Source organism: Lactuca saligna, chromosome 8 (genome assembly GCF_052625555.1).
Source record: "Lactuca saligna cultivar CGN05327 chromosome 8, ASM5262555v1, whole genome shotgun sequence".
NCBI classification, from domain to species: Eukaryota; Viridiplantae; Streptophyta; class Magnoliopsida; order Asterales; family Asteraceae; genus Lactuca; species Lactuca saligna.
In genome coordinates this window covers 149,145,895-149,172,843 of record NC_136424.1, presented here as the reverse complement: position 1 = coordinate 149,172,843, position 26,949 = coordinate 149,145,895, and the positions used below count along the sequence as shown (strand labels likewise).

General features: G+C 33.5%; 2 protein-coding genes across 2 annotated transcripts; one reads left to right on the top strand and one right to left on the bottom strand.

Moving 5' to 3' along the window:
* Window positions 1–9,255: 9,255 nt before the first annotated feature.
* Window positions 9,256–11,741, top strand: LOC145012562 (Transmembrane proteins 14C). The gene is made up of 7 exons (XM_078971362.1): window positions 9,256–9,698; window positions 10,280–10,676; window positions 10,756–10,923; window positions 11,018–11,064; window positions 11,195–11,232; window positions 11,344–11,436; window positions 11,535–11,741. The coding sequence occupies exons 1-6, from the start codon at window positions 9,435–9,437 to the stop codon at window positions 11,429–11,431; spliced, it is 1,002 nt and encodes a 333-aa protein (XP_078827488.1). The 5' UTR covers window positions 9,256–9,434; the 3' UTR covers window positions 11,432–11,436; window positions 11,535–11,741.
* Window positions 11,742–15,288: 3,547 nt separating this feature from the next.
* Window positions 15,289–20,145, bottom strand: LOC145008476 (vacuolar-sorting receptor 1-like). Its single transcript, XM_078967078.1, has 12 exons — window positions 19,351–20,145; window positions 18,145–18,837; window positions 17,959–18,047; window positions 17,816–17,885; window positions 17,617–17,700; window positions 17,457–17,533; window positions 17,292–17,373; window positions 16,775–16,857; window positions 16,573–16,639; window positions 16,091–16,219; window positions 15,698–15,804; window positions 15,289–15,569 (listed from the first exon to the last, which is right to left on the bottom strand). Exons 1-12 carry the CDS (start codon window positions 19,643–19,645, stop codon window positions 15,468–15,470), a joined length of 1,878 nt encoding a protein of 625 aa, XP_078823204.1. The 5' UTR covers window positions 19,646–20,145; the 3' UTR covers window positions 15,289–15,467.
* Between the last annotated feature and the right edge of the window lie 6,804 nt (window positions 20,146–26,949).

The window sequence follows — 26,949 nt, the reverse complement described above, 5'->3', positions numbered from 1 at the left end:
ATGGGCCCATAATAGTTGAATTGGATGATTATAGGTCCATTAGGTCCAACATGACTATCCTAGTCCATAATAAACTTGAACCGGGATTTTTAGGGTTTTCGACTCATGATGGACTAATTGAAATATTTTGTATAGAGTTTTGAACTTCACTTGTGAACCTTGATTAAGTTTGTTGTCATTAAATAAGCATAGAGCATAGTATCAAATTGGAGTTACAAGTATCACAATAGATGATATTTACAAGAGCACAAAATTTCCTAGCTAAAATGCTAGTTGTGACATGTTATAAATCTCATATACTCTATTTATCTCATCTAGTATATCTCATCTCAAATCAATCACATAGGCTCTATATATCTCATCTCATACTTAATCTCGTATACTCTATATACACTTCATCTCATTCTCAATCTCTTATACTCTATATATCCATATCTTAAACAATCTCATACACTCTATTTTCTCATTTCAATTAGATCTCATATACTCTAGGGAAATGGACTTATGAAGGTAATTAACTTTTCAGTTTGTTCACATCTAGGTAACTATCTTTTTTTTGTACACATCTAGGTAACGAACTTTTTGGAAGTGTTCACATATGACCATTATGACCTGCTGTAGTAGGTCATAATGGTCATATGTAAACACTTCCAAAAAGTTCATTACCTAGATGTGTACAAAAAAAAGATAATTACCCAGATGTGAACAAACCGAAAATGTAAAAGTAAATTATACGAATGGTCCTTGTGGTTTGGATAATTTCTATGTTTGGTACTTAACTTATTTTTTTAACTCGGATGATCCTTACTTTTTATTTTTATTGTGCGTCTCATCTCTGTCTTACCTCAAAAGACTATTGTGCTCTTATTTGTTTTTTTAATTAATTTCCTTATTTATGTATTTATTTTTTATATATTTAAAAAAATTAATAGACCTCACATATCTGTATCTCCTCACCTTAAACCTGAAACCACATATTTGTATCTCCTCACCTTAAACCTGAAACCACATATTTGTATCTCCTCACCTTAAACCTGAAGCAACAAGTCGTTGTCTCTCCATTGAATTTTCCATCACCACAACCCAATAAAAGGGTTGTGGTGTTGGTTCGCCCGAGTTGAAGGACCGAAAAAAGAAGGGATGTTGAAGACGTTAACGTCATTAAAGATGAGAATGAAATAGAAGTTGAATAGGATAAAAGATGAGATAGTGACTGGTGGGACCCAACTTAAATTTCTCAAATGTGGTTTAAGGTTTAAGGTGAGGAGATACAAAGTTTATTAATTTTTTTTAATATATAAAAAAATACATAAATAAAAAAAATTAATTAAAAAATAAATTAAAAATGGCACAATAGTCTTTTGGGGTAAGACAGAGACCAAACGCACAACAAAAATAAACAGTAGGGATCATCCAAACTAAAAAATAAGTTAGGTACCAAGCGCACAAATTACCCAAACCACAGGGACCATCCGCGTCATTTACTTTTACATTTTTGGTTTGTTCACATTTGGGTAACTATCTTTTTTTTAGGGAAAATGACTCTTGAGGGTAATTAACTTTTGCGTTTGTACTCATTTGGTCCCTTTTCATTTTTTGTATTCAATATACCATCGAACTTGTTGTTGGTGTTTACCATAGCCCTTTTGACTGGCTTTTGACCTGTGATAGTCGGTCAAAGGGTTATGGTGAACATAAACAACAAGTTCAATGGTATATTGAGTACAAAAAAAAGGAAAGGGACCAAATGAGAACAAACGCAACAGTTGGTTACCCTCCTGATTCATTTTCCCTTTACTCATTTACAACAAATCCCACATCATGTCCTACTGATATTAATGACTTTATGATATTCATTCTTGCTTCTCTTTAAAACATAACCTACGAAAGAACATTATTCATACATGTACAACTTTGTAATGAACTTGAATATTTATTAGGGAAATCTTGACTAAGCAGGCGCATTTCATGACTACATTTACATTTCCAATCAAATGATTTATCGTATCATGGATTCTAGACAAGTCTACAAACGAGTGGAATCACAAGTGCTATCATTTTTGAGTTTACTTAGCTTTAAGATCGAACTCATGGGATAAGATACAACATCAATATGTACAATATTATGGTGATGTGTCTACAAAAACAGCATGATATTGTACATATTTATGTTGTATCTTATCCCATGAGTTCGAACTTAAAGCTAAGTAAACTAAAAAATCACAGCACTTGTGATTCCACTAATTTGTAGACTTGTCTAGAATCCATGATACGATAAATCATTTGATTGGAAATGTAAATGTAGTCATGAAATGCGCCTGCTTAGTCAAGATTCCCCTAATAAATATTCAAGTGCATTACAAAGTTGTACATGTATGAATAATGTTCTTTCGTAGGTTATGTTTTGAAGAGAAGCAAGAATGAATCTCATAAAGTCATTAATATCAGTAGGAGATGATGTGGGATTTGTTGTAAATGAGTAAAGGTAAAATGAATCAGGAGGGTAACCAACTGTTGCGTTTGTTCTCATTTGGTCCCTTTCCTTTTTTTTTGTACTCAATATACCATCGAACTTGTTGTTTGTGTTCACCATAACCCTTTGACCGGCTATCACCAGTCAAAAGGGTTATGGTAAACACCAACATCAAGTTCGATGGTATATTGAATACAAAAAAAAAAGGACCAAATGAGTACAAACGCAAAACTTAATTACCCTCAAGAGTCATTTTCCCTTTTTTGTACACATTTTGGTAACGAACTTTTTGGAAGTGTTCACATATGACCAGTTATGACCGGATGTAACCTGCTACAGCAGGTCATAATTATCCAATGTGAACACTTCCAAAAAGTTTGTTACCTAGATGTGTACAAAAAAAAAGATAATTACCCAGATGTGAACAAACTAAAAAGTTAATTACATTAATAAATCCATTTCCCTATACTCTATATATCTTATTTCATATTCATTATTTTATACTTTATATACATATCCATCTCACACTTATTCTCATGCACTCTGCATGTCTTATCTCAATTTGCTAGCATATACTCTATATATCTCATCTTATGTTCAATCTCATATACTCTATATCTCTAATCTCGACTCTATCTTGTGTTTTCATAATTCAATCTCCGGAAATATACTTATGTCTCGATCTCGTTCCCAAAGGAAAGATATTCATATCTCAATCTCATTCCCGAAAGAAAGATACTCATATCTCAATCTCATTCTCGAAGGAATATCAATCTCATTTCTTGAAGGAATATCAATCTCATTTCCCAAATGAATATCAATCTCATTTCTCAAAGGAATATCAATCTCATTTCTCAAAGAAATATCAATCTTATTTTTCCTAAAGGAAATATCAATCTCATTTTTGCAAAAGGAAATATCAATCTCATTTCTCGAAGGAATATCAATCTTATTTTTCCAGATGGAAATATCAATCTCATTTCCCGAAGGAATATCAATCTCAGTTTTCCCGAAGGAATATCAATCTTATTTCCTGAAGGAATATCAATCTAATTTTTACTGAAGGAATTATCAATCTTATTTCCCGAAGGAATATCAATCTCATTTCCCGAAGAAATTATCAATCTCATTTTTCTCGAAGGAATTATCATTCTCATTTCTTGTAGGAATATCAATATCTTTTCCCGAAGGAATTTATACTCATCACATGATTTGCTACATGTCTCTATGTATATCTTATACATATACTCTAATAATATACATACATGCTTAGATACATGATATCTATGTATATTCATGCTCTATCTTCAACTCATAACTTGATGGCATCCACTTAGTGCCTTAAGGTTGTTATATATATATATATATATATATATATATATATATATATATATATATGTGTGTGTGTGTGTGTGTGTGTGTGTGTACACACACACGTGCATATTAAATATGTATTTAACCACATAATAATTACAAGAAAGAGTAAGAGTAGTAACTCCCCTTATCAATTAGTGAACACTAACTATCCCACTTTGGCTCCTTTTGTCAATTATTGCATCTTGAACCATCTTTTGTTCTTAGGCCTATTCATACACATTCACAAGCATCTCAATACTTGTTTTAGCCTGTTAAGAGCTTAATTACTCTTAAGATCAAAATAACTACTTAATGGGTTAAAATTTATCTTTCATTCTCTATCTCAAAAATCTCATTCAATCAATAAGTTAAGCATGTCTCAATACCTAATTTATTTTAATCTAACCCCAAAACATCAATTATATAAAATTATTAGTTAGGGTTTCGAACCGAAATTCTCATCAAATTGATCATACTTATGGGGTCACATACAAAGCTTGTTACTAACATCTAAACACTCCCATTAACATCTCTAACAAGCTTTTGTAACATAATCTAACTTAATCTCAAATCATCAAATCATCATTAAGGTCTAATTAGCTCAAAAAAGGAGAAAACAATTACCTAATGTGTTTTTTATGCTCAATCTAATCCATAATCACCCAAAATCGCCTCTTGATCATCCCTCATCATCAAAATCACCGGAGTTTAAGTGTGGGGATGTAGGGGTGTGTTATGTCGAGAACAGAGGGCAACTGATCTTTTGATCTATTTCGTTCTCACATTATGACAACGATATATGGCTTATGTCATGAGAGGTCACATCTTGACAAGTATACACTGACGTTGTGACTTTTGGGAATCAGTGAAGTACATTGCTGATTTTGGGTCATTTTTATCCCAACTTCAAGCATACATATCTTCTTCGTTTCTTATTTGTTTTCGATGATCAGTATATCTACGCGAAGATGGGAACATACTCTACATGTTTTTAAGTCATATCTCATTTAATTAACACATATCCTAATATGTTAAGTCACAAAGTTGGTCTAAAAAGCATAAAATATTGATTTTACCCTTTTGGCCAAAAATGCATTTCTCATGCATTCTTTCTCTAGAACTCACTCATATAACCTCTTATAGCGACTTTAACTTGTTTTGTTATATTCTCATCTTTTTCCTAATAAATGACCAAACTGCGCTTTTGGTCAATATTTGACTAAAGTCAATCTTTCTAAATTTTGGGTTTTTACACATATGGTTGCCATGGTTCTCTCATGGTCTTTAATACAAGTGGAATGGTCCTCCCATTGTATTTAATACAAGTTCCAAGGGCCAAATCCTGATTTTTCATATAATACATAAAGTCATATGTACTCAGTGATCAAATAGACATTCGAATAAATGATCCACCTGAGAGCGAACAATCAGACAATAACATCACAATCAGGCATTATATCAAGAGTTATCAAGCTATCCAACTTAAACTACACAGAAACAAGGTTATCATTACTATATAATCATATAACATAAACTAGCCTATTAAATTCCCTCTGTAACTAGCCTTCCGTACTTACCCTACCATTGACCACTTCTTAATTAAGTCCTTCGTTGGTTAAACATACATAATCCTGATAACTAGCTTTCCTTAATTACCCTAACCAAACATAACTCCTAACAATATCATACGATTAACAGGCAAGACCTTACCAGTCTAACATACCATGACACAAATTGTACTACACTGAACATGTATTAAATGGAGTTATCCTAGTCAACTAGCATACTTGTACTCTAGTAATACCCCTATCCTACCATAAAAAAGAAATAAAGTGGGATATGTGGCATAGTGAGAGACTCACCTAGACTGAAGCATCGGAGAAGCACAACAACACTTTTACACCTTGCACTGCTGAATCTTGTGAACCGACTAACACCAAAAGAGATAAATCCTCAATCATCAATCCAAATCCTCTAAGTTTGACCCCAAGTCAAACTGGTTAAAAGTCAGTGGTCAACAGTTAACAAAATTTAATGATCAACCAAGTCAAAAACCATCGCGACGTGGAGAGCTCTTGGCCACGTCTTGGGCATGAAAGAACAAAATAAACGGCATGCGAGACATCGCTATGCCTTGGGCCTTCCTTGGCCACGTCGTGGGTATATTTAGACAAAACAAACATGAGTCTAGACTCCACCACGTCGTAGTCATTCCTTGGTCACGTTGTGGTCACTAAAAGAAGCTATTTTTCTCATTAAGGACTTAAACCATTAAGTATTTTGCTCTAACTTTCTAGAAGTCTTCCTTGCCCTTAATGAACCATAAAAATCCTTACTTTAGGTCAAAATAAGGTAAGAAATGGAGTCAAAACTCCATGCATGGCACCACTCAACATGAATGTCTAGATCTGAAACATATGATAACCTAGGGACCTCAAGAAATTATAAAGTTACCAGCTTTATCAAAACCAAACATTCATATCAACATATCATGAAGTACATGAGCTCAAAAAACTAGATCTACAAGGATGACCTATAAAGGTGACAACATGGAGACTTACCCTAGTCCATAAGATTCACCAAGAGATAAAGACAAGATGCTAGTTGATCCTTTGTTCAACAAAGCCTTCCTTCAACTTTCAAATGACCATAATACCAACAAAGAGCTCAAAATATAAGAAGAGAGGCTAGGGTTTCGAGATAGGAGGGTGAAGGCTGAGGGGAAAAGACCTAACCCTAGAAATAAGTCCTTTAAATATGGGGGAACCTAACATGAGTCTGGGTTGCAACAACTTCCACGTCCTGGCCAACACCTTGTTACGCCATGGAAAACAAGCCCGACACGTTCTTCATTAACTTACCATTCCACGCCGTGCTCATCAACCCACCATGCCATGGCATGTGGTTTTCTCCAAAAACCACAACTTTGACCCATTAAGTCTTTAGCTGGCCCATTCTGGAAAATGAGTATTACATATTTTGTAGCACCCCAACCATAACTGAGCATCATGTTATATGTGAATCTTCAGACACAATTATGGTTTTGAATTAATGTTTACATCTAAAGGCTTCTCTCAATATTCATACAAGAAGCATTTTGTCTAAATGTGCAAATAGGTATTTTTTTGCCTCCCACATCTAATACATATTTTTCTCTGAACCAAATATCATATCCATGTAATTATCACCACATATCATAAGTCTAAGCTCACAAGCTAACTAGCTAAGGACTTTTTTGGATGATAATATTTGGACGACAATAATACATATGATGAATCGTATCCTTTATAGTTCTCCAAAAAACAAAACAACAAAGTATAATATTTTGTTGAGAAATAGACATCTTTTAAACTTTATATAAAAGGATATTCGTAAGTTGCGGGATTTGTAACAAATATCAGTTTATAGTGTATGTTTATTGTCAACACAGTATGTGGTTTATATAAAAACAACATTTAACCATTGAAACCGACAATACATGTTTTACCGATAATAAAGACCTAATTGATTTTTTTAATGAAAGTGTGAACATAAACACAATTACCTGGAGTATTTGACTTTTTACTATTATTTAACACTTAGTATTAAAAAGGAAATATGCAAAAAAAAATCTATATATTTTGGCTTTATTTCTAAAAAATCACCCATTATTATTATTATTATTATTATTATTATTATTATTATTATTATTGCAATTTAGTCATTGAAACCAGTAAACACTTGCAAAATAATCATTGTAACCGGTTAGTGCCGGTTTTAAGGTTTATATTGCAAAAATAAATAAATAAAATCATGGATAAGTTTTTCGTTAATACGATTAACGGTTAAGGACTTTTTTTGAAGATTTTCTTTTTTATATATACCAAATTTATTTGAAGAAAACTTATATTTATTTATTAAAAACTCAAAATAAAGATAATTTTTTTTTATTAAAATACATAATAATGATAATTTATATATATCATTTTTGAAATGTTTGATTCTCTTTAATAATATATATATATATATATATATATATATATATATATATATATATATATATATATATATATATATATATATATATATATATATATATATATATATATAACTTAAGAAGACTTAGTTGATTTGTCGCAAGAAGCGTATTTCTAGGCCAAATGCATTGTTGAATTTTTAGGTTTTGGATGTAATACTTTTAACATAAAACTATTACTTATCGAATGTCTTTTCACAATCGAATGACACATCATAAAATAAAGGCTTATAAGAGGTTGTTATTCCTAAATAGAGCTCCATTATACACGTTATGTGGCCTAGAAACGTATTTCCCACGACAAATCAACAAACATTTGTGTCTATGTTCGTTAATGTCTCATATTTGTCAATTTTTTCCATTTTAACATTTTCTCAGGTTTTGAACCATTTTAACCGGTCACCATTACCATAAAAGCTCTTATATTTACATATCACCGCTACCATACTTTATTATCACTACCATCTACAACCCACCTTCCGCATTCTTCATCTCCGACCCATCATCATCACTATCGTCTACTTATTTTTCTTTCTCTTCACAACCTGATAAAAACCCCAAAATAACAAAACTTATCTAAATGTTGAGATATTAATGAACACAAATTTGGCCTTAGCACATAACCACACATTTCATGTAAACATGAGGGTTTTTATGACAATAACCCTAATATAAGAGTTAGGATAGTTATAAAACACATGTTAAACTAATGTGTATTTTGTTAATTTATCGTAACGAATGTTTTTCTAGGCCATATATCATGAAACTCTATTTGTATTTTAATGATATGTTTATTATTGTATTACTGATATTTATTCAAGAGAATCATAAAAAAGTTTCAAAACTGACAAATAATATGACTTTTTTTTTTAATAAAAGTGATGTAGAATGTATCTTTATTTTATGTTTACTAATAAATAAATATATGTTTTTTTTAAAATAAATTAATATATATATAACAGAAATTTCTAGAAAAATTCTTAAACTTTAACATTATTAACGAAAAATACATCAATGATTTTTATTTATTTATTTATTTATTTTGCAATTTAACACTCAAAAACTACACTAACTAGATACAATGGTTATATTGATAGTGTTTTTTAAAATTTCAATGATTAAAGTAAAGATGATTTTTTTTGTTAATAGCACCAAAATATAATTTTTTTTTTCAGATTTTCGTACTGAAAATGTCATAAAGTACAAACATTTAAGGCCTTTGATTAAGGACATTAGATTTTTGTAACATTTATAACGCAACGGTATCTAGTATTGTTCTTCTTTTTCTAATATTACGGGTTACATGATTTAAGAGTATTTTAAAAATAAAATATGTATTTACACATAGGACGAGATTCACTTGGTCCCACGACTCGGTCGACGTATATTCATTACGTGTCAACAAGGTGATACTTTTCGTTGCCCTCGGCTCACTTTAGCATCCTTCACCCTATTCCTCAACCACTTCATCGTCTTCTTCATTCCCCTTTATCGTTCCCTTCGCCTCCCTCTCATCCAGCTGGTACACACCAGGCTTACTCTATCATAATCTCTCGCGCAGAGTCACACAAACGAACCCTAAACAGCAGAATGAGTAATTCAATCAACACATTCACAATAAGCAACCCTAACCCTAGCCAGTTATGCTCTAAGAGAGCGCCGATAGAGGCGTTCTGTTCTTCACCTTCCTTGTATCGGTTCGCACCTCTTCTTCGACCTCGTAGCTCCGGTGTACTCACACTTGCTGTTTCTGTCTCCGCCTATCCGAAAGGACTTGGCCGTGGTTTGCTCCTCTCCCGTTCAAATTCCCGGAACCGGTCGATTTTCTCTTTTGCGGCGTCTCATGAGGACTCGGTGAGTTCATTTTTCATAAAAAAACCCTAACCTTTTGGTTTAATGCTGTTTTAATTTTGTAGCAAGGTTCATATCAATTGTGCATTTGCAGTGTAGTAGGTCTGTAACACCTGAAATTCCAAATGCAGCGAGCTCAATTTTTTTTGATACAGATACAACCAACGTATCAAATTATAGATCATCAATAAATAGGTGTTAGAATGCCTGCTGTCAACTCCTATATAAATGCCTATCTCCATACATTAAACTTGTTTAAAAAGAAGTCTTTTTAAAGACTATCCCTTTTAATGACACCTATACTCCTTTTTCCATTTCATGTAAGCAACTGATACAAATTATCAATTTAAGATAAGATGATTAGAGTAAAAACAATTTGGCAAATAAAATGTTAATAATCTCAATTGTTGTTAATAGTTTATACATGTTAATTTGACTGCAATAAAGAAAATGGTATAATTTATTCACTTTATAAAAGTTAATCTAGTATAATCATGCAATATATAAGACTTTCTACTCAAAATCAAACTAAAATTGTATATATGATTATTATGTTAATAACACCATCTGTTTGCATCATTTAGGAGTCTTCAGAAGTTGATATACAGGAGGAAGCAAATCGTCTGAAAGAGGGTGCTGAAGAATCCGAAGAAGCCTGGAAACAAACGTTAGCTTCTTTCAAAGAGCAAGCAATAAAAATGCTAAACATCTCCCAAGAAGCTTATGAAGTATACTTAAAAAAAGCCACAGTAGTATTAAAAGACACCTCAGAGCAACTAAAGATCCAAGCTGATAAAGCAAGTGCAGACTTTAGTGTAATTGCAAAAGAACTTAGTGAAGAAGGTAAAGTTTATCTGTCTGCAGCTGCAGAAAACTCCCCTGAACCAGTGAAGGATATTGTGGAAACATTTGCTTCTTCTTCAACTGATGACTTGAAAGATGTTTCAAAAGTTCTTGACTTTTACGTTGGCATCCCATATGGTAAGAGCTTATTCTATCATTATAAAATATAAATGAGAGGTTTTTGAATTTTGATGTAGTTTTTCTTTTATGGTTTCAGGTGGGTTGCTTACTTTAACTGGTTTTCTTTCCTTTATGATTACTGGAAGCACTTCTGGTATTAGATTTGGTGTTATTCTTGGTGGAACTCTTTTGGCTTTGGGTATTTATAGTCTAAGGTCATGGAAAAAAGGGAAATCTTCTTCTGTTGCTTTGAAAGGCCAAGCAGGTTTGTATCTTACTCTAATTTTTTATTCTTGTAACATTGTTTTGTATAAATATATATATCTAGTGAGTTTGATGAAAAAGTTTTGATTTTGCAGCCATTGCTACAATATTGTTTTTAAAGGATACAGGACTAGTGCTTTCTGTAAGATCCCAATTATAGTTCTATGTGTATATAATTCATAATCACACACACACACACACATATGAATTGTGTGTATGTTTTTAATCTTCATGAAACTAACATTCTGTCATATTTTTTTCATCCTCTACAGAGGCCAGCATTCACCAGATATGTTGCACTTATAATCAGGTTTGAAACATTAGAATCTTATTTTGGTTTTAGTCCCTCTTCTATTGTAAATTTGTCATTCGTGTCAAAATTGTTTTCTTTTTAATTTTTGTTTTCATGTTTGATGTGCAGTGGTGCAGTGCTAGCATTTTATGTCTACAGAATCGTATACTCCCGTGGACAGTCAACCGGAGGATCGAGTGTTGAAGCTGAAAATTAACTCTGGTAATTAATCTCCATTCATGGTTTTTTACTGCTGTAATTTTTTCACTGTGTGTGTGTGCAAAGTGTTGAGCTACACTTGTTTGTGTTTTTTTTTTCAGGTTTGAGGTTTAAAAGAAGTGGTGTTGTTAGTGGTTATGGGCTCGTGAGAAAGTTTGGATTCATCCATGGTGAACTTGCATTTGTATTTGCTTGTTAAAAACTATGATGTTATTAATGGTAAAAGTTTTTAAGAAAAATAATGCGGCTGAGGCTTGAAAGAAATTGTTTTTTTTTATTTATTATTTGAGGAAATGATTGCGGTTTTAGTAGGTGCTTAAGTTTGAGTTAATTATGTTTTGTCGTTGACATTGTATTTGATATTATGTTATGGATAAATGTGGGACATAACATCATTCAATTTGTTAGATGGAAAAAAAAAAAAAACAAATAACATTTCATTGACCAAGGTATTTTTGTGTAGACTGGTTTTGTTGATGTAGGTTTTTAACGTAAGGTATTTTATGTCTTGAGTTTAGATAGTTATTGTAAGTACTTGAATGTTTGCACATACCAAAGGGCGTATTGGGAGGTAGGATAGACTTAAGAGAGTAGAGTAGTGGGTTTGTGTAAAAGTCTTTTTTGCACATCGGTGTAAGAATAAAATTTAAGAAGTCTAATTTTTGCTCATCGGTGTAAGAATAAAATTTAAATACTTAAGTATTGATAATTAATAAATATATGTCGTCAAAAATAATTGTATCATTAACTATACTGCTATACATGCTGATTCTTGTGATATAAAAAAAATAAGGGATCTTTCCATTATAACCTTAGGTCGGATAGGTGGTTTTTGGTCGAGAGTTCAAGTTCACTGGTAGATTTATGAGAATAGAGTATTTTATGTTTTGAGTTTAGATTTGTGTGTAGAAATTCTAAAAGTTTAAACTATCATTTGTAAAACTTTTTTACTTTAAGCATTGGTAAATTTATGTTGCCAAAAATAATTGTCATTAGCTATAAGGCCGGAGGGAGTGGTCCTTGCCGGCAGCTCATCTGACTTGCCAAGACCACCCCATCAAAGACGCCACAAGGCTCGCCAAGGGTAGCTGATCATCAAGGTAGCGAGAGGAAAAGGCTATGATTAATTGTTTTTTGTTTTTTTCTAAAATAAAACATACTAAAATAACACATCACCATTCTTTATCTTTCTGCAACTTGGATGCTACAACTTCTTCAATTCTATGTGACTTCAAAAAATGTGATGTGATAGTGTGCTAGGGATACTACCATTCACTTCAATCAAAATATTGTTTCTTGTATTGAATTTCAATCTGAATACTGTTTCTTGTACTAAATTCAATAGTTGATACAAAAAATAGGGATCTTTCTATTATAAGCACACCAAGGAAATTTAAAGTTTAAATCTTGTATGTCCAATATATTCCTAATGCGTTGTAATTTAACTTAGAATTATGTATGCCCAAATTATTGTTCGTGCTTTGTAAATTAATCTCTATGTAATGTGTTTGGGGCATGTTTGGCATGGGTTGTGCAAATGGTATGGTTTACCCCTCATGATCTCAATGGACTCTTTGTAAGACAAGATCACAAGATACGCAGTGGCGAATCTAGAACAAAATTACACGTGGTTCTCAAATTAAGTGAAGCCGATAAATAAAAAAAAAAAAAAAATCAACAACACTTGTAAAGGATCGGGTCGGGTCGTGTACGATTTAATGAAATATAACTGAAAAAACCGATCAAGCGCCACTAATTAAATTTTTTTAAAAACCGACTGAAATATAACTGAAAAAACCGAACGATTTAATGAAAAACTAGTTGATTATTAGTGCATTGATACCTTATTGTTTGATAAAAACTATATATTATATTTAATTCTATATATTTAACAACACGATTGTCCCTTGTAACTTATTTTTTTCTCTTTTTAAAATAGTTTTTTAAGACATTTAAAAAAAAACAAACTCAAGGTAGATCCTTTACTTTTTCTTAAGGTAGTTCCTAATTTTTGTGGTATATATCTTATAAATGAAATTGAAATTTTAGGTAGGTCGTAGGATCTACCTTCTTCCTTATTAAATACGCCTCTGATGACACGTCAAATTTTTATGTAATATGAACACAACATGATATGGTATTTTTCTTACTAACACACAAACAAATGAACTAAAACACACAAACATTACATAATACCAAAAAGATGACATAAAATAACCATGAGTCTATTTAATCCTAGTTAATTACAAAAAACACGACAAACACAATGAACATGAAAAACAATACATGTTAATATTGTGTCGACTTTTGAACAAGAACACGACGTATGTTTTTTACACCAATACAAACACAAATTTGAATCTTAATTTCATTTTTGTAGTGTGTTTTTGTCATGTCGTATCATCGATTAATAACTTTGTTTTTAACTATTGTTATTAAAATTAATTATTTTTTCAACTTTTTAATGTTGACCATGGTTTTTATAAGGACAATATACATAAAAGCCAATATATTTTGGTTTTTTGATGGTTTAACTATTAACAATTTTATTTCGGTCAATAAAAGTCATTCATTTTATAAAGAAATTTCCACGACAATCACCATGACACCTATTTTCGATGTACTTCATGAATTAACATTTTACTTTCGAAATGGCTTCTCATATTCCGATTAGTTGGATATACACATACCATGTAAATGAGAAGCCATTTCACAAAGTTAGATTATTATTTTAAAAAGTACACATGATACTATATAGTTATAGGAAAAGTCATTTCTAAAAGTTAGATTTTATTTTAGAAATTTCTTCTCATTTACCTACATAAACCATATCTACTTCATGAACTAGCATCTTACTTCTGAAATGATTTCTCATTTTCCTGGATTAGCAAGTTATAGGGCTGATTCAAGTTAATTTGAAACCCCAAACAAAATAAAAAACTAAGGCCCTTAACAATAACTTTTTTAATTAAAAAAATAATTAATTGTTTAGATTCCTGAAGAATATGTTGAAATTTCTTCGTCGCCAATCTTGTCTCTAATCTCTTTTTTCCATTTTATTGCATGCAACAACTTAATAGTTAATACCAAACATCTTTTTTATAATAATATAATAAAAATGGGCCCTAGAAATTTGGAGGTCCTGGGCCATCGTCCATGCTGTCCCACCAACTGATACAACCCGATATAACGAGAAGTTATTCCAGAAAGTTAGATGAAATTTTAGAAAGTACATTATATATGATACCATGCCATGTAGTTATATGATAAGTCATTTGTTTCAACTTTGGTTAACTGGGTTAACATTAGAAATATCTTTTAATAAAATGGATGACTTCATCGACCAAAATAAAATATGGTGAGTACACCAAAAAGGGACCAATTTACGTATATAGCCTTTTTTTTCAAATACCAACCATTGTTTGGTATTACTTTTTATGATGAGTGAGAGGGTATTCAAGTCAATTTGCACAAACTAGGTTGGGAAACTACGACCTTGTTGTCTTTCATATTTTGGGTGTGACAAAAAACATACAACATTTGTCCCGTGAACATCCTCCAATTTGTGCCATAGAACTTGTTGCGACATAATGAGCATGTCATGTAGCACTTCATTCATCACATTTAAGGGGCTTTATAGCATTGATATGAAGTTCATTCAACAACCTAGTCAACTTAACGGTGTGTTTCATGGGTGTACTATGAGACATAGTCATGTGTTTATGTTTCACATGATATTGTCGATGTGTAAATGATTTATATATCCAACACGTTGGAAGTCGATTGATGTGAGCCAACTTAGAGAATGTTGGTTCTCGAAGTTGTGGGGATGAACACACAACATAATAAACACAATGAAACTCTGAAATCCAAATACCTTCTACCACATTATCAATTTCCAAAATGGTTTTTATTTTAACATGCTAACATAAATAAAAGAACCTGAATAACAAACATAATCTTTAGTGAAGAAAACGTTGACATATACATAGATACGAGCGTGTCAAAAACTACTATTTATGTCTTGTCTTCTTTTACACATTTCCATGATGAGTCCCATGTACTTCAACCTCCCCCTGGTTGTCCAATGGCATGTATTGTGCCATGATTGCCCTTATCTCAGAATCCATATATGTCTGCACAACAAAGTTGTAACCATTTAATATGATTAAAAAAAATATATGTAAATAAGTCATAATTGACTAGAGTTTGTTTTCTTATGTTATGTATTTTAAGATGAAATGGACTCGAATATCAATCATACCCGGATCCTGTATTTATAGAATGCATATCCTGCAGTACCAGCAACAGCCAATCCAAGAATAATAACCCACACGAATCCCCAGCTGACTTCCGATTTACCACTTTTACCTATTTTTCAAAAGTAATTAGAAAAAAAAAAAAAAACATAATTTTATAAATTCCAACATTGAGTATAAAAGAAACAGAAATAGGACGTAACAGTTGTACTGCGTTTGGCATGTATTAATTAAACTGAGACTGAGACTGATGTCAATGGAACAAGGTAGGGAAAACAGGGCCTCCCAGTTGACCTTTTGTTTGTGCAAAATGACACAAATACCCTCGCCCCCCGATACTGAAAATAGCTCTAGAGTAACAGAATATGAAAAGGGTAACATGAGGAGTGAGGACTCACTGATACATGTGTCGTGTTCTTTCATGTAGAGCAAATTGCCACTGCAGCTACACTCATAACTACCCCATGTGTTTTTGCATTTGCAATCTGGACATTGACATGCTGTCTTCTCTTTGCATTCATCAATATCTGAAACACAAAATTATAGCATCTTATCCATTTCTTTCTATTACACCCAAATTATTTCTTATTATGGCATTGTAATTTGAAAAATCTACCAAATTATAGGAGTGAAAACTGTTTTGTATTTGTATTTGGATGAGATTTTGTAGATTTTTCAAAGTGCAATCCTGTAATAGGAAAAATGAATATAGAACGTGATAATAAACAAATAATCGTGAGCACGTTGCTATTTCATGCATTTAACCCCGACAAGTAACTTTACTTGTCATTACAAGAATTTTTTTTTTTTTTTTTTCTTTTGCAATAATACTATATATTTTACTTGGTAGTGGAGAAATAAAATTGGATTAAAAGAAAACCTTCACAGCTATTAACACCATCTCCTTTGAACCCTGGTGGACACTTGCATCCTTTTGTATGGTCATCCTGAAAAACAAAATAAAGGTTAGAATCTATGCATATCTGTGTATACAAGGGTATTTATACAGATATACATACATATGTGTATACAGTATGTATGAGAGAGAGAGAGAGAGAGAGAGAGAGAGAGAGAATACTAACAATACAAGCAGAGTAAGTCATGCCAAGCTTGGTGTCTTTCCAACAGCCTCCATTATTAACTTCACAGCGTAGTGCTCCTGAAGCTGCAACATAAAGAATGAAAAAGCATCAATCTTTCTACATTTCAAGGCTTTATAGTTTGCATTTCGCATGAATTGAAATGGAAATGTGACGAAAATCACAACTTTTTTGTCCCACACAAAAAGATGGAACAAGACCCGCTCTCGATCTCTCGTCTGTTCAAAAAGACGTGAATGCCCTTTTCATTCTCATCATCAAAAGTGCAGCCAAAGGCTGCATATTTATCACACAACACAGGACAAGAACTGACTGAACAAGATTTCTAGGGCTATTTTCAATGATGAGAATGAAAAGGGCATTCACGTCTTTTTGAACAGACGAGAGATCGAGAGCGGGTCTTTGTCCCATCTTTTTGTGTGGGACAAAAAAGTTATGATTTTTGTCACATTTTCATTTCAATGTATGTCAAACACAGTACAACTGGATAAAAGAATACCTTCACAATGTTTATATCCATCACCAACAAACTTTACACCCTGCACAACAGGGCACTCGCATACTCTCCCCCTAAAAGTATCCTACAAAAACCAACAAAGTCAAACAACAACCATATTCAAAAGTCAACCATTAAATAGAGTACAACTGGACACGTAAACCCTACCCTGCAAGCCGTAATATTAGCAGCTTTGTCCATCCAACATCCACCATTGTTGTCTAAACACTCGTTTGTTTCTATTTCTAAAAAAAATATAAAATAAAACATAAAAAAAATTTTAAGTACAGTGTTGTAATAACATAAAATGATATAAACAAGTACTTACCATCGCTCAAACAAATGGCTGGCTCAGTTGTCTCCTCAAATCCAGAGCAAATGGCCTTCAAAACCGCTTGTTTTGCAAGCTTACCTGAAGTAATTAAAATTAAAAATTATGTTCAGAGACAAAATATGAAAATATCAATATGTCCCACCTATTAAACACAATACTTTTGTTTTGAGTTTTAGACTTTTAGATTACACACCTCTATATTGTCTGTTGTTTATCACAAGAGTTGGTAGTATTGTCACATCCCCACGTGTACCTTTGCCTATCTGCAAGAGTACAAAAGACGTTAACGCCCTCCTCATCCTCATAAAAGATCTTGTTACAATTGAATCTACATACTTGTGCTTCTTGCTCAGCCTTGAGAACCGAGTTATCAACATCTGCTTCCGTATCACCCACACATTCATCTATTTTCTTCAAATCAACACCTACAAATCATAACAAAAACATAAAAATAAAACCTTTAAGGGCATTCCTATTAAATCATAACATACACAACAATTGTAAAACATTTGTTGAACTCACCAAGTGACTTAATAACCTCATCAGCACACTCTTTAGTGTACTTTTGCTCTTTCATTGGGCACCGAATAGAAAAATCAGCCACATAATCCCACCAAAGCCATGGTTTCCCAGTTTCATTTGCCACTTTATAAAAACAAGCTTGCCTTAGATTTTGAACAACCACATCTTTCCCATCATACCCTTTACTAAAATCTTGCTCAGGATCCGGAGCACAATATCTCCCATGATTAATACATTGAGACTTACATTGTTTGCTCAAAGTAAAAGCCTCAGGGCAATACCAAGTGATATAATGTGGTGTAAATTGAGTGTACCCTTTTTTTTCAAGTATTTGAGCTGCCCCTTTAAAGTTTTTGACAAAATTTATTTGACTATCACATTTTGCACCACATTCATCATTGCTATTTGTCCAAAACTCGTATTCTACACGCTCATCAGGGTGAGGGAGAGCTTCGGTCCAATCGAGTTTGATATTTACCATATCGCCCTTGGTTAGGGCTTTCTTTATTGAGTTCCCGAGTGCATTGGTGATGAGGGCAGATGGGATTGTGATGTTTTGTAAGTAATCGGCTTGTGCTTTTTCCTCTTCGGGCATGTCCATTGTGATTAAAGGCTCGGGTCTATCATCTGCAACAAGAATAGCTGCGGCCCCCGCTTTTTGCGCGTTCCATGCCTTTAATGTGAAGTAACACTCTGCCATGTCAGCGTATCAGTGTCATGTCATGTCAGTGTAAATGAAAATTGAAATTGTTTACACTGACAAATGTCAATGGGATAGAAAGATGTCGCTTTTGTCCCATCGATAAAGTGGGACAAGAACAAAAATTGTCCTTTTTAGTTCCCATCCAAACAAAAAGTGGGACAGGGACAAAAATGTCATTTTCTGTACCACCCAAAAAGTGGAACAATCTAAGTCGTATCTTGATAATCAGTTGTTTTTTACAAATTCTTGCCTAATAATCAATTTGAAGATTCTTAAGACTAATACCAAAACTGTTAGGGGAATTTCAGGTTGCTTTTAAAGGTTTTTACTATCTTTAGATTGTATAAGAAAGGTATCGCTTTATGCAAGGAACCTTTTAATAGGAAGAAAGAATCAAAGATCAAGGCATATAAATTTGATCTAAAATCAATAAGAATTTAAACTAAGAGTACCGAATCATATAACTAAAAAGGAATAAAACCCAATTGAGAAAATCAATTTACCGCCACGATCGAGGAGAGCAAAAATCGGAAGACCACCAGCGGGTTCTGATTTCAAGGAGGATTCGAAGCTTTGGCACGCCTTTTGATTGGATTTGGGATAATGAACAGCGCCAGTTAATGTTCCTCCGTATTGAGGAACACCAAAATTACCAATTGCACATTCATATGTATCTTTTAAATTATCAGGTGAAGTCACCCTCAAGCTGTTCTTCTCCACGACGAATCGACCCAAGCATGATCCGCACATAAACAGAAGCAGAGCACAAATTATAAACCCTAATTTCCCCTCTTTCATGGTTTCGCACTTTATTTTGATCAAAGTTGAACAAAATAGAACTGACCCAGATCAGAATATCAAATCCAGAGGGTTTATGTAAATAAACCCAATAATTAAACCTAACCCTGATGAGATTTCTCAATTTCCCTCAATTAAATTGAAGAATCAAATCCAAGGGGATAAACTTAAAGATCCAATATCGGGAAAGTTGATTTTGATGATAATCTGAACTCAAGTCTGGAACTCACAGCGGTTTCAGCTAGATATCGGAGAGAGTGAAGAAAAAAGATGGAAGGAGTGCTTGGAGGAACAAACGGAGGATGAAAAAAGCAAAGGAATTTGGAGGTGTATACGTGTTATATTTAATGACGCCTACAACTTCTGAGCGTTGAGGTTTTATTAACAAGTGTTGCCCAGAGAAGATTCTACAGCAATAAGAAGTTTGCACACAGAGACAGAGAGAGAAGATAAAATGGAGACTCGTGCGAAGGAAGTATTCTAAAAAGTTCAGATCTAAAACCGCCACTTGATCAAAGTCTTCGTTTGATTAATTAATTAACCTGCAAGTAAATTAAACACAAAGGGGTTGAACATAGATAGAGCTTTATCAATGGTTTTAAAATAATAAAGTTAATGTATTTATAATAAATTCAAAGCAATTATTATTTTTATATATAAAAATAAAAAATCTCCAATAAATCTTAGTATTTTGAACTAATCCCAAATTAAACTTTTTTTACAAAAAATGAAATATCACCTACTAAAACTTCAAAGAAAAAAAAATTACCAGTTTTTTTTAGATGAAACAGTAAAATCCCAAAAATTTGATCAAGTTTACATTTTAGTTCTAAATTAATTCTTTGTTTTATTAAAAAAAATCCTGAAAACAGTTAATATTTACAGGTTGACCATTTTTTTTATATCTTTTCAACAAGTAACCTATTGAGGTGGCTGTCTAAAATACTAGCTAAATTTACAAAACCAATCAAAAATTATTTTTCCGAAGTTTTAGCTCATAATCTGTCATTTAAAAAAAAAATTGATTTGATTTTTTTTAATCGGCAAATATAATATATAATTACTTATAAACTAACACCTAAATTCACCTACGTTCACAACGGAACTTGAACCCTCGACCTCAATGAGGGATGACATCACTAGATACCGTTGGACAAGAAGTCCTTTGGTTAATTTGATATTAAACCATAAACTAACTCAAAATGTTGAAAAATTATCAGAGATTTCCATATATAAATACGTGAAGTATGAAAATATAAAATGTAATTCTATAATAAATACGCTGAAATATACCACATCAAAGTTATATTATATATCAAGGTAAATTACAAGACTGGTCCATGCGGCTTGGGGTATACATTGAACCGAGAGTATGCATAAAAAGAACATCAAAATCTGATTTTGTATAAGAAAGTTACGATTTTTCCAAGATTCGGCATAGTAATATGCGGCCCAAAATTCAAATATTAGATCGATCGATTTTTAGCCGACAAAACCTAAACGGGAATCAAATATCTCGTTACTAGAAGCTCAACGGTAAAAAAAAAAAAGAAAAAAAAAAGATGAAAACAAACATCGGATGACGAAGTTATGAATTTTTAACGGACTTTTCATGTTCCGACCTGTTAAAAATATAACTTTAAAAATAAAGTCAAAATTAGCCGACGGAGTCTAAACAAAAGTTGCAGAGTACGTCTCTACCTACACGTGGATACAAAGAGCATCGAAAACGAAGCTCGTATGCGAAAGTTACGGATTTTAGTAGTTGGGTGTGTCATTTGCGAGGTTGCACATGTACACCCCGCATAGAAACCGAAATGCCCCGCGTATCTCGCAACACTTGATCTCAGATCGGCCACGTAGCCCCAACAGCTTTCAGACACGTCTCTTCGGAACGCTTAGCATACGTAGGTACACCCTGCGTAACCGAGGAGTTTCAACTATAAAGGGGGTGTGAGGGTTGCCCCATTCTTCACACCATTCACCCATTCTTTCTCTCTCTACTCTCACTCTAACCCCCCCCCCCCCCCCAAAGCCCTAGTAACCTCAAGGTGCTAGAGGAAAGCCCCGAAGCGCCCGAAGGCTCCAAGAAAAAGAGTTTTTCGGCTCGGGAAGTTCTGTCCCCGCAGAACCCGGTTTTTAGCAAAACTCGTTGTAAGTTAGATACGCTTACCCTACTTTAAATATAACTTATATTTAAATATAGGATTGTTATTATGAACTTGTAATAAATATTTGGGCTATTATTATGACTTATATAAGTATCGTTATAATATCTTTTTAACTACTTGCGGTACGGGGAATCTGGTATGAAGGGTCGTCTGGGTTGTTGGATTTAAGAAGTGCTTTAATGCCAAAATGGTCCTGCCCTCCGGTGTTTCATGTCTCGGACCCTATTTGTACATAGTGGTTGGAAAATATTATTTAACGCTTATATGATAATAATTATATTAAGACTAATAATTAGTCACGGTAAATATTAGACTAAAATCTAGTGGTAATAATACTAGGTTTCGTCGAAGGAAATTATATTATTAGTAAGTGGAGTATTGTCCGAGTTTGGAGTCATCACTTTTACAAGTGAGTGCATAGTTACTTTCATCTTACACATAGATATGGAGTATTTAATATAAATTACGTGCTATGTATACATATTATCTGTGTTCTTGATCTCTATGTTGGATGAACAAAATATACATGTTTTATTCGATTTAAATTGTATATGTATTTTATACCTATAAAATACAATGGGTGAAGATGGGTAGATGAAAGATGAGTTGGATGATAAGATGAAAGGTGATATAGATCATATGAAACGCTCGTAGATCCGGGCTAGTCAATTTAAAGGTAATAGGGGTCGAAAATAACTTTTCGACAAAAGATTATTTAGAATAAATAATTTTAACCAAGTTGTAGAATATTTCACAAGGTTTCCGTACATATAAAGAGCGTCGAAATCGGAGTTATAACGAAGAAGTTATGACCCATCGAAGTTTCGCGACGGAACCGGCACGGCACCGGGAAGCGTAAATAGTGATTTTACAATGGAGGACTTTTTAGCCTTAGTGATCTAAATGAAAGTCGTATAATATGTTAAACCGAGAAAAACCATAAAAAGAACGCTCAAATCTGACTTCGTATGAAGAAGTTATGATTTTTCTAAGATTCGACTTAGCAGTGCACGCCCGAAACGCGAATTTTAGTTCGAGCGGTTTTTGGCTTACGTGAATTAAATGAGAGTTGAAGATCTCATTAATAGGAACTTAACAGTAAAAAGACAGGCGAAAACAGAGTCCGTATGAAGGAGTTACGAATTCTTCGCGGTCATTTAACAGTCTAAACGCCTCGTACTGTTAAATTTAAGATCGGTCGAGAATTAGCCGACGGAGTCAAAATGAAAGTTGTATATATTATTTTTACCTACGCGTGGATATAAAGAACGTCAAAAACAGAGGTCGTATGTGAAAGTTACAGATTTTAGAAGTCGGAAGTGTATTGTGCGAAAATGGGTGATGTGGCACAATATTGGTCATTGCTTTCTCCCCAAGTCTTGCCATTAGATGGTGACATGTGGCACCAAGTTCAGCCATTTTCACCATATAAATAGAACCTCTCCCACCCTCATTTTCTTCACACCTTTCTCATTCTTTCTTCTCTTTACTCTCTCTCTCTAGAACCTCTCTCTAGCCCCGAAACCCCCCGAAAAGCCTAGGGAACCTCCCTAGCACAAGGCAGAAGCCCCTGAGTGCTCGATGGCTCCGAGAAGAAGAGCTTTTCCGCATGGGAATGCTGCTCCAAGCAAAGCCTGGTTTTCTATAAAACTCGCTGTAAGTGAGTTACGCCTACGCTATTTTTAATATAGTTTTTATTTAATTATATTAACGTTATTAAGAACATATAATAAGTAATTGGGTTATTATTATGGGCTATATAAGTATTATTTAACGGTTATATAATAGTAATAATAGCTAGACTATTAATTAGTCTCAGTGAATAATAAACTAAACTCTAGTGGTAATAATACTAGGTTTCGTCGAAGAAAATTATTTTTTTCAAGAAGTGAAGCGTTGTCTGAGTTCGGAATCACCACCTTTTCAAGTGAGTGCATAGTTACTTTCATCTTACACATAGATATGAAGTATTTTATATAAACTATGTGCTATGTGTGCATACTATCTGTATACTTGCTGTCTATGTTGGATGAACGTTTTTATACATGTTTTAGATGATTTAAACTGTATACGTATTTTATATACACGGATATGTTGGGTATGATACGGGTAGATGAATGATGGGAGATAAAAGATAAAACATTGGCAGCTATAGACTTAGTGCCTAACTAATAAACATCGGCAGCTATGGACTTAGTGCCTATTGGAGAAACACCGGTAGCTATGTATTTAGTACTTGTTAAGGAATTGGTAACTATGGACTTAGTACCTATTAGATAAACACTTGTAGCTATGGATTTAGTACCCGATGAATAGACTATAGCAGCTATGGAATTAGTGCTTTATGAACGAACATTGGCAGCTATGGATTTAGTGCCAGTCCTATAAACCTGGAAGTAAGGGACTTCGGAATAAACGAATGCAAACTAGATGACTCTTAGGATAAATCCTTAAGAGTAAAGAAGATAATGGGGATGGGTAATTGGGTTGATTGTTTGATTGTTTAAACATAATAATTATATTATTGTGGGTTGAAAACCCTATGTACTCACCAAGTTTCCCAACCTGACCCACTCAGTTTATTTATATCACAGGTGTTGATACGAAGTCACATTACACTGAGAGATTAAAGAGATGTAGATCACTAGTGTAAATAAATGTAAGTTCTGTTTATGCTTATGTTCATGTATTGACGATGACATCCCAAACGTTTTAAAATGAATAAAATACGTTTCTTCGAAAATGTTTTAATAACGTATTTATCGTGTTTTTCTGGGAATGAATTCCGCAACATTTTTATTAAAAGAAGAACTCTGATTTTTATAAAGCATAAACAAAATCGGTCTTTTCTGGCCGTGAAAATGGGGATGTCACATCATGAGACGAGGGTGAGAGGTGAAAAATGAGAGAATCCTTGACCCAAGCGTTGGCCTCGTCATCTAGCAGAGTATAGATGACAACCACAGACTATTCTAGACGGTCTGGTGGTACTAGCAGACTCACAACCTATAGGTGTTGTGAACGATATGTTCACCCGATGTACTCTATAAACCCTAGCAGCTATGGGCTTAGTGCCTCATAAACGAACATTGGCAGCTATGGACTTACTGCTTTATAAATATACGTTGGTAGCTATGGATTTAGTACCCTACTGATGAACATTGGTAGTTATGGACTTAGTACCCTACAGATGAACCTTGGCAGCTATGAACTTAGTGTATGTCATATAAACTGTCACACCCCGAAAACCGAAGGCGGAAACATTTCCCGGGTTGACTCCACGTTGAGTATCAAATCCAATACACATAGTAAGTAAAGTAAAACAACCATTACATTACATATAGAAAGTTTTTTTTTTTACAATTGTTTCAAAAGTATATGAAGGGTCGTCTGTGATACATAGTATATATAAACAAAATGGAACGGGTCTTCCATGCACACCGTGTTCGAACAAAAGGATCTTCGGGTACCTGTCTAACGCTGACCTGAGAATACAAGCGGTTTGAAAATCAGCATAACGTTGGTGAGTTCATAAGCGATTTTGTTTTGTGAAAAATGTACAAGTTTCCTTTCCGTTACTGAAAATGTTACACACACCAAGAAAATCCCATATTTTCTTAAAAAGGTTGGTTATTGAATTCCCAAAATGTAATGTAAAGTTGTACACTGAAAATATGGTTACTCTTATGAAATGTAAGTTATCTGGTTTGTTACACTTTTCTGGTTATGTACAAATGCTCCCAGGAAAATCCCATATTTTCCTGAATGTTGGTTACCAAATGTGAAAGATGTATTCTGAAAACCTGGTTATCTTGTGAAATGTATTAGTTTTAACACTTATATAAAACTAATATTTACTAAGTAAGTTGATTACTTTATTCATTATTACTATTAAGTAAATTTATGTTATCCTAATTGTGAGTTCCATAACCATACAATAGACTAGATATGCCAATAAGTAGTCCACATCACCTTATGACTTTCGTCACCCTTGAACCATTTCGGTTACGCTGTAGCTAGTAGCCAGGTGTGGGGTAGTCAGCCCCGTATAGATCTATACACTCAAGTCACGCTCCCTATATAAGAGATTCTGGTTACGGTTGCGGTCCTCCACTCGCGTATCTTTGTGGAGTGTTCGCCGAGGACGTGTCTCCAATTATATAGGACTAACAAATTTACTAGTAATAATACGATAATCCTCCACTCGCGTATCTCTGTGGAGTGTTACCGAGGACAAAACAGTGTACAAAGTTTTATGTTCAAATGTTCTAATGTCATGCTTTTAACTGATAATAATGTGGAAAACCATTTGTGAAATATATATAACATAACAGTTTATAACCCATTTCACAAACATATAATTACATGTTCTGTAGGTTCAATCGGTTATCAGTTATAACAATTAGTGTTAAAAGCATATGAAATATAAAACACACAGATGAAAAACAAGTTTTGAGTACAAGTAATCCATTGTTCTTTGCTTGTATTCCCCCCCTGAAAACAGTGAAAAACAGTGAAAAATGGTAGGGGTATGAACTCACCAGACGAGAAGGCACAACTGTTTCGGACACTAAACGTTGGTTCGGGGCTTGATAACACGCGAGGTTCCTATGTAATATGAAATGGTATACAAAGGTATCTAATTAGACTTTAAAACACTAATTAGATATGATAATACACTCCAATGAGCGAAAACACTTCAAAACAAGTGTTTGGAGTGACCCGGGTGACATTTACGGACGTGTACTGAGGTGTGGGACTTGGGAATTGAGTTTACTCTTCAGGAGTAAACTCCTTATGGAATTTTCGGCCTTGAACAACACACACACATGAGTTCATGGCCGTGAACTCATGTTTGAGGTTTTTATGATGCTAAATGGCTTGAATACTCATGGGAAATGATGGAATGGATTTTTCTAAGGCCTTGGAATGGATTGTACTTGCATGAATATCATTTATGGGAGTTCATGGCAGTAAACATGGATTTTACACCCGTAAACTCCCCCCAAGCTCAAACCTTAATTTATTTTGTGAGGCTAGGACAATCACGTGTGATTCCAACTATTTTTCCAAGCCTTGGTATGAGTTTTCGGCATCATTTGACACATAAAGAGGAGTTTACGGCCCTGGAAC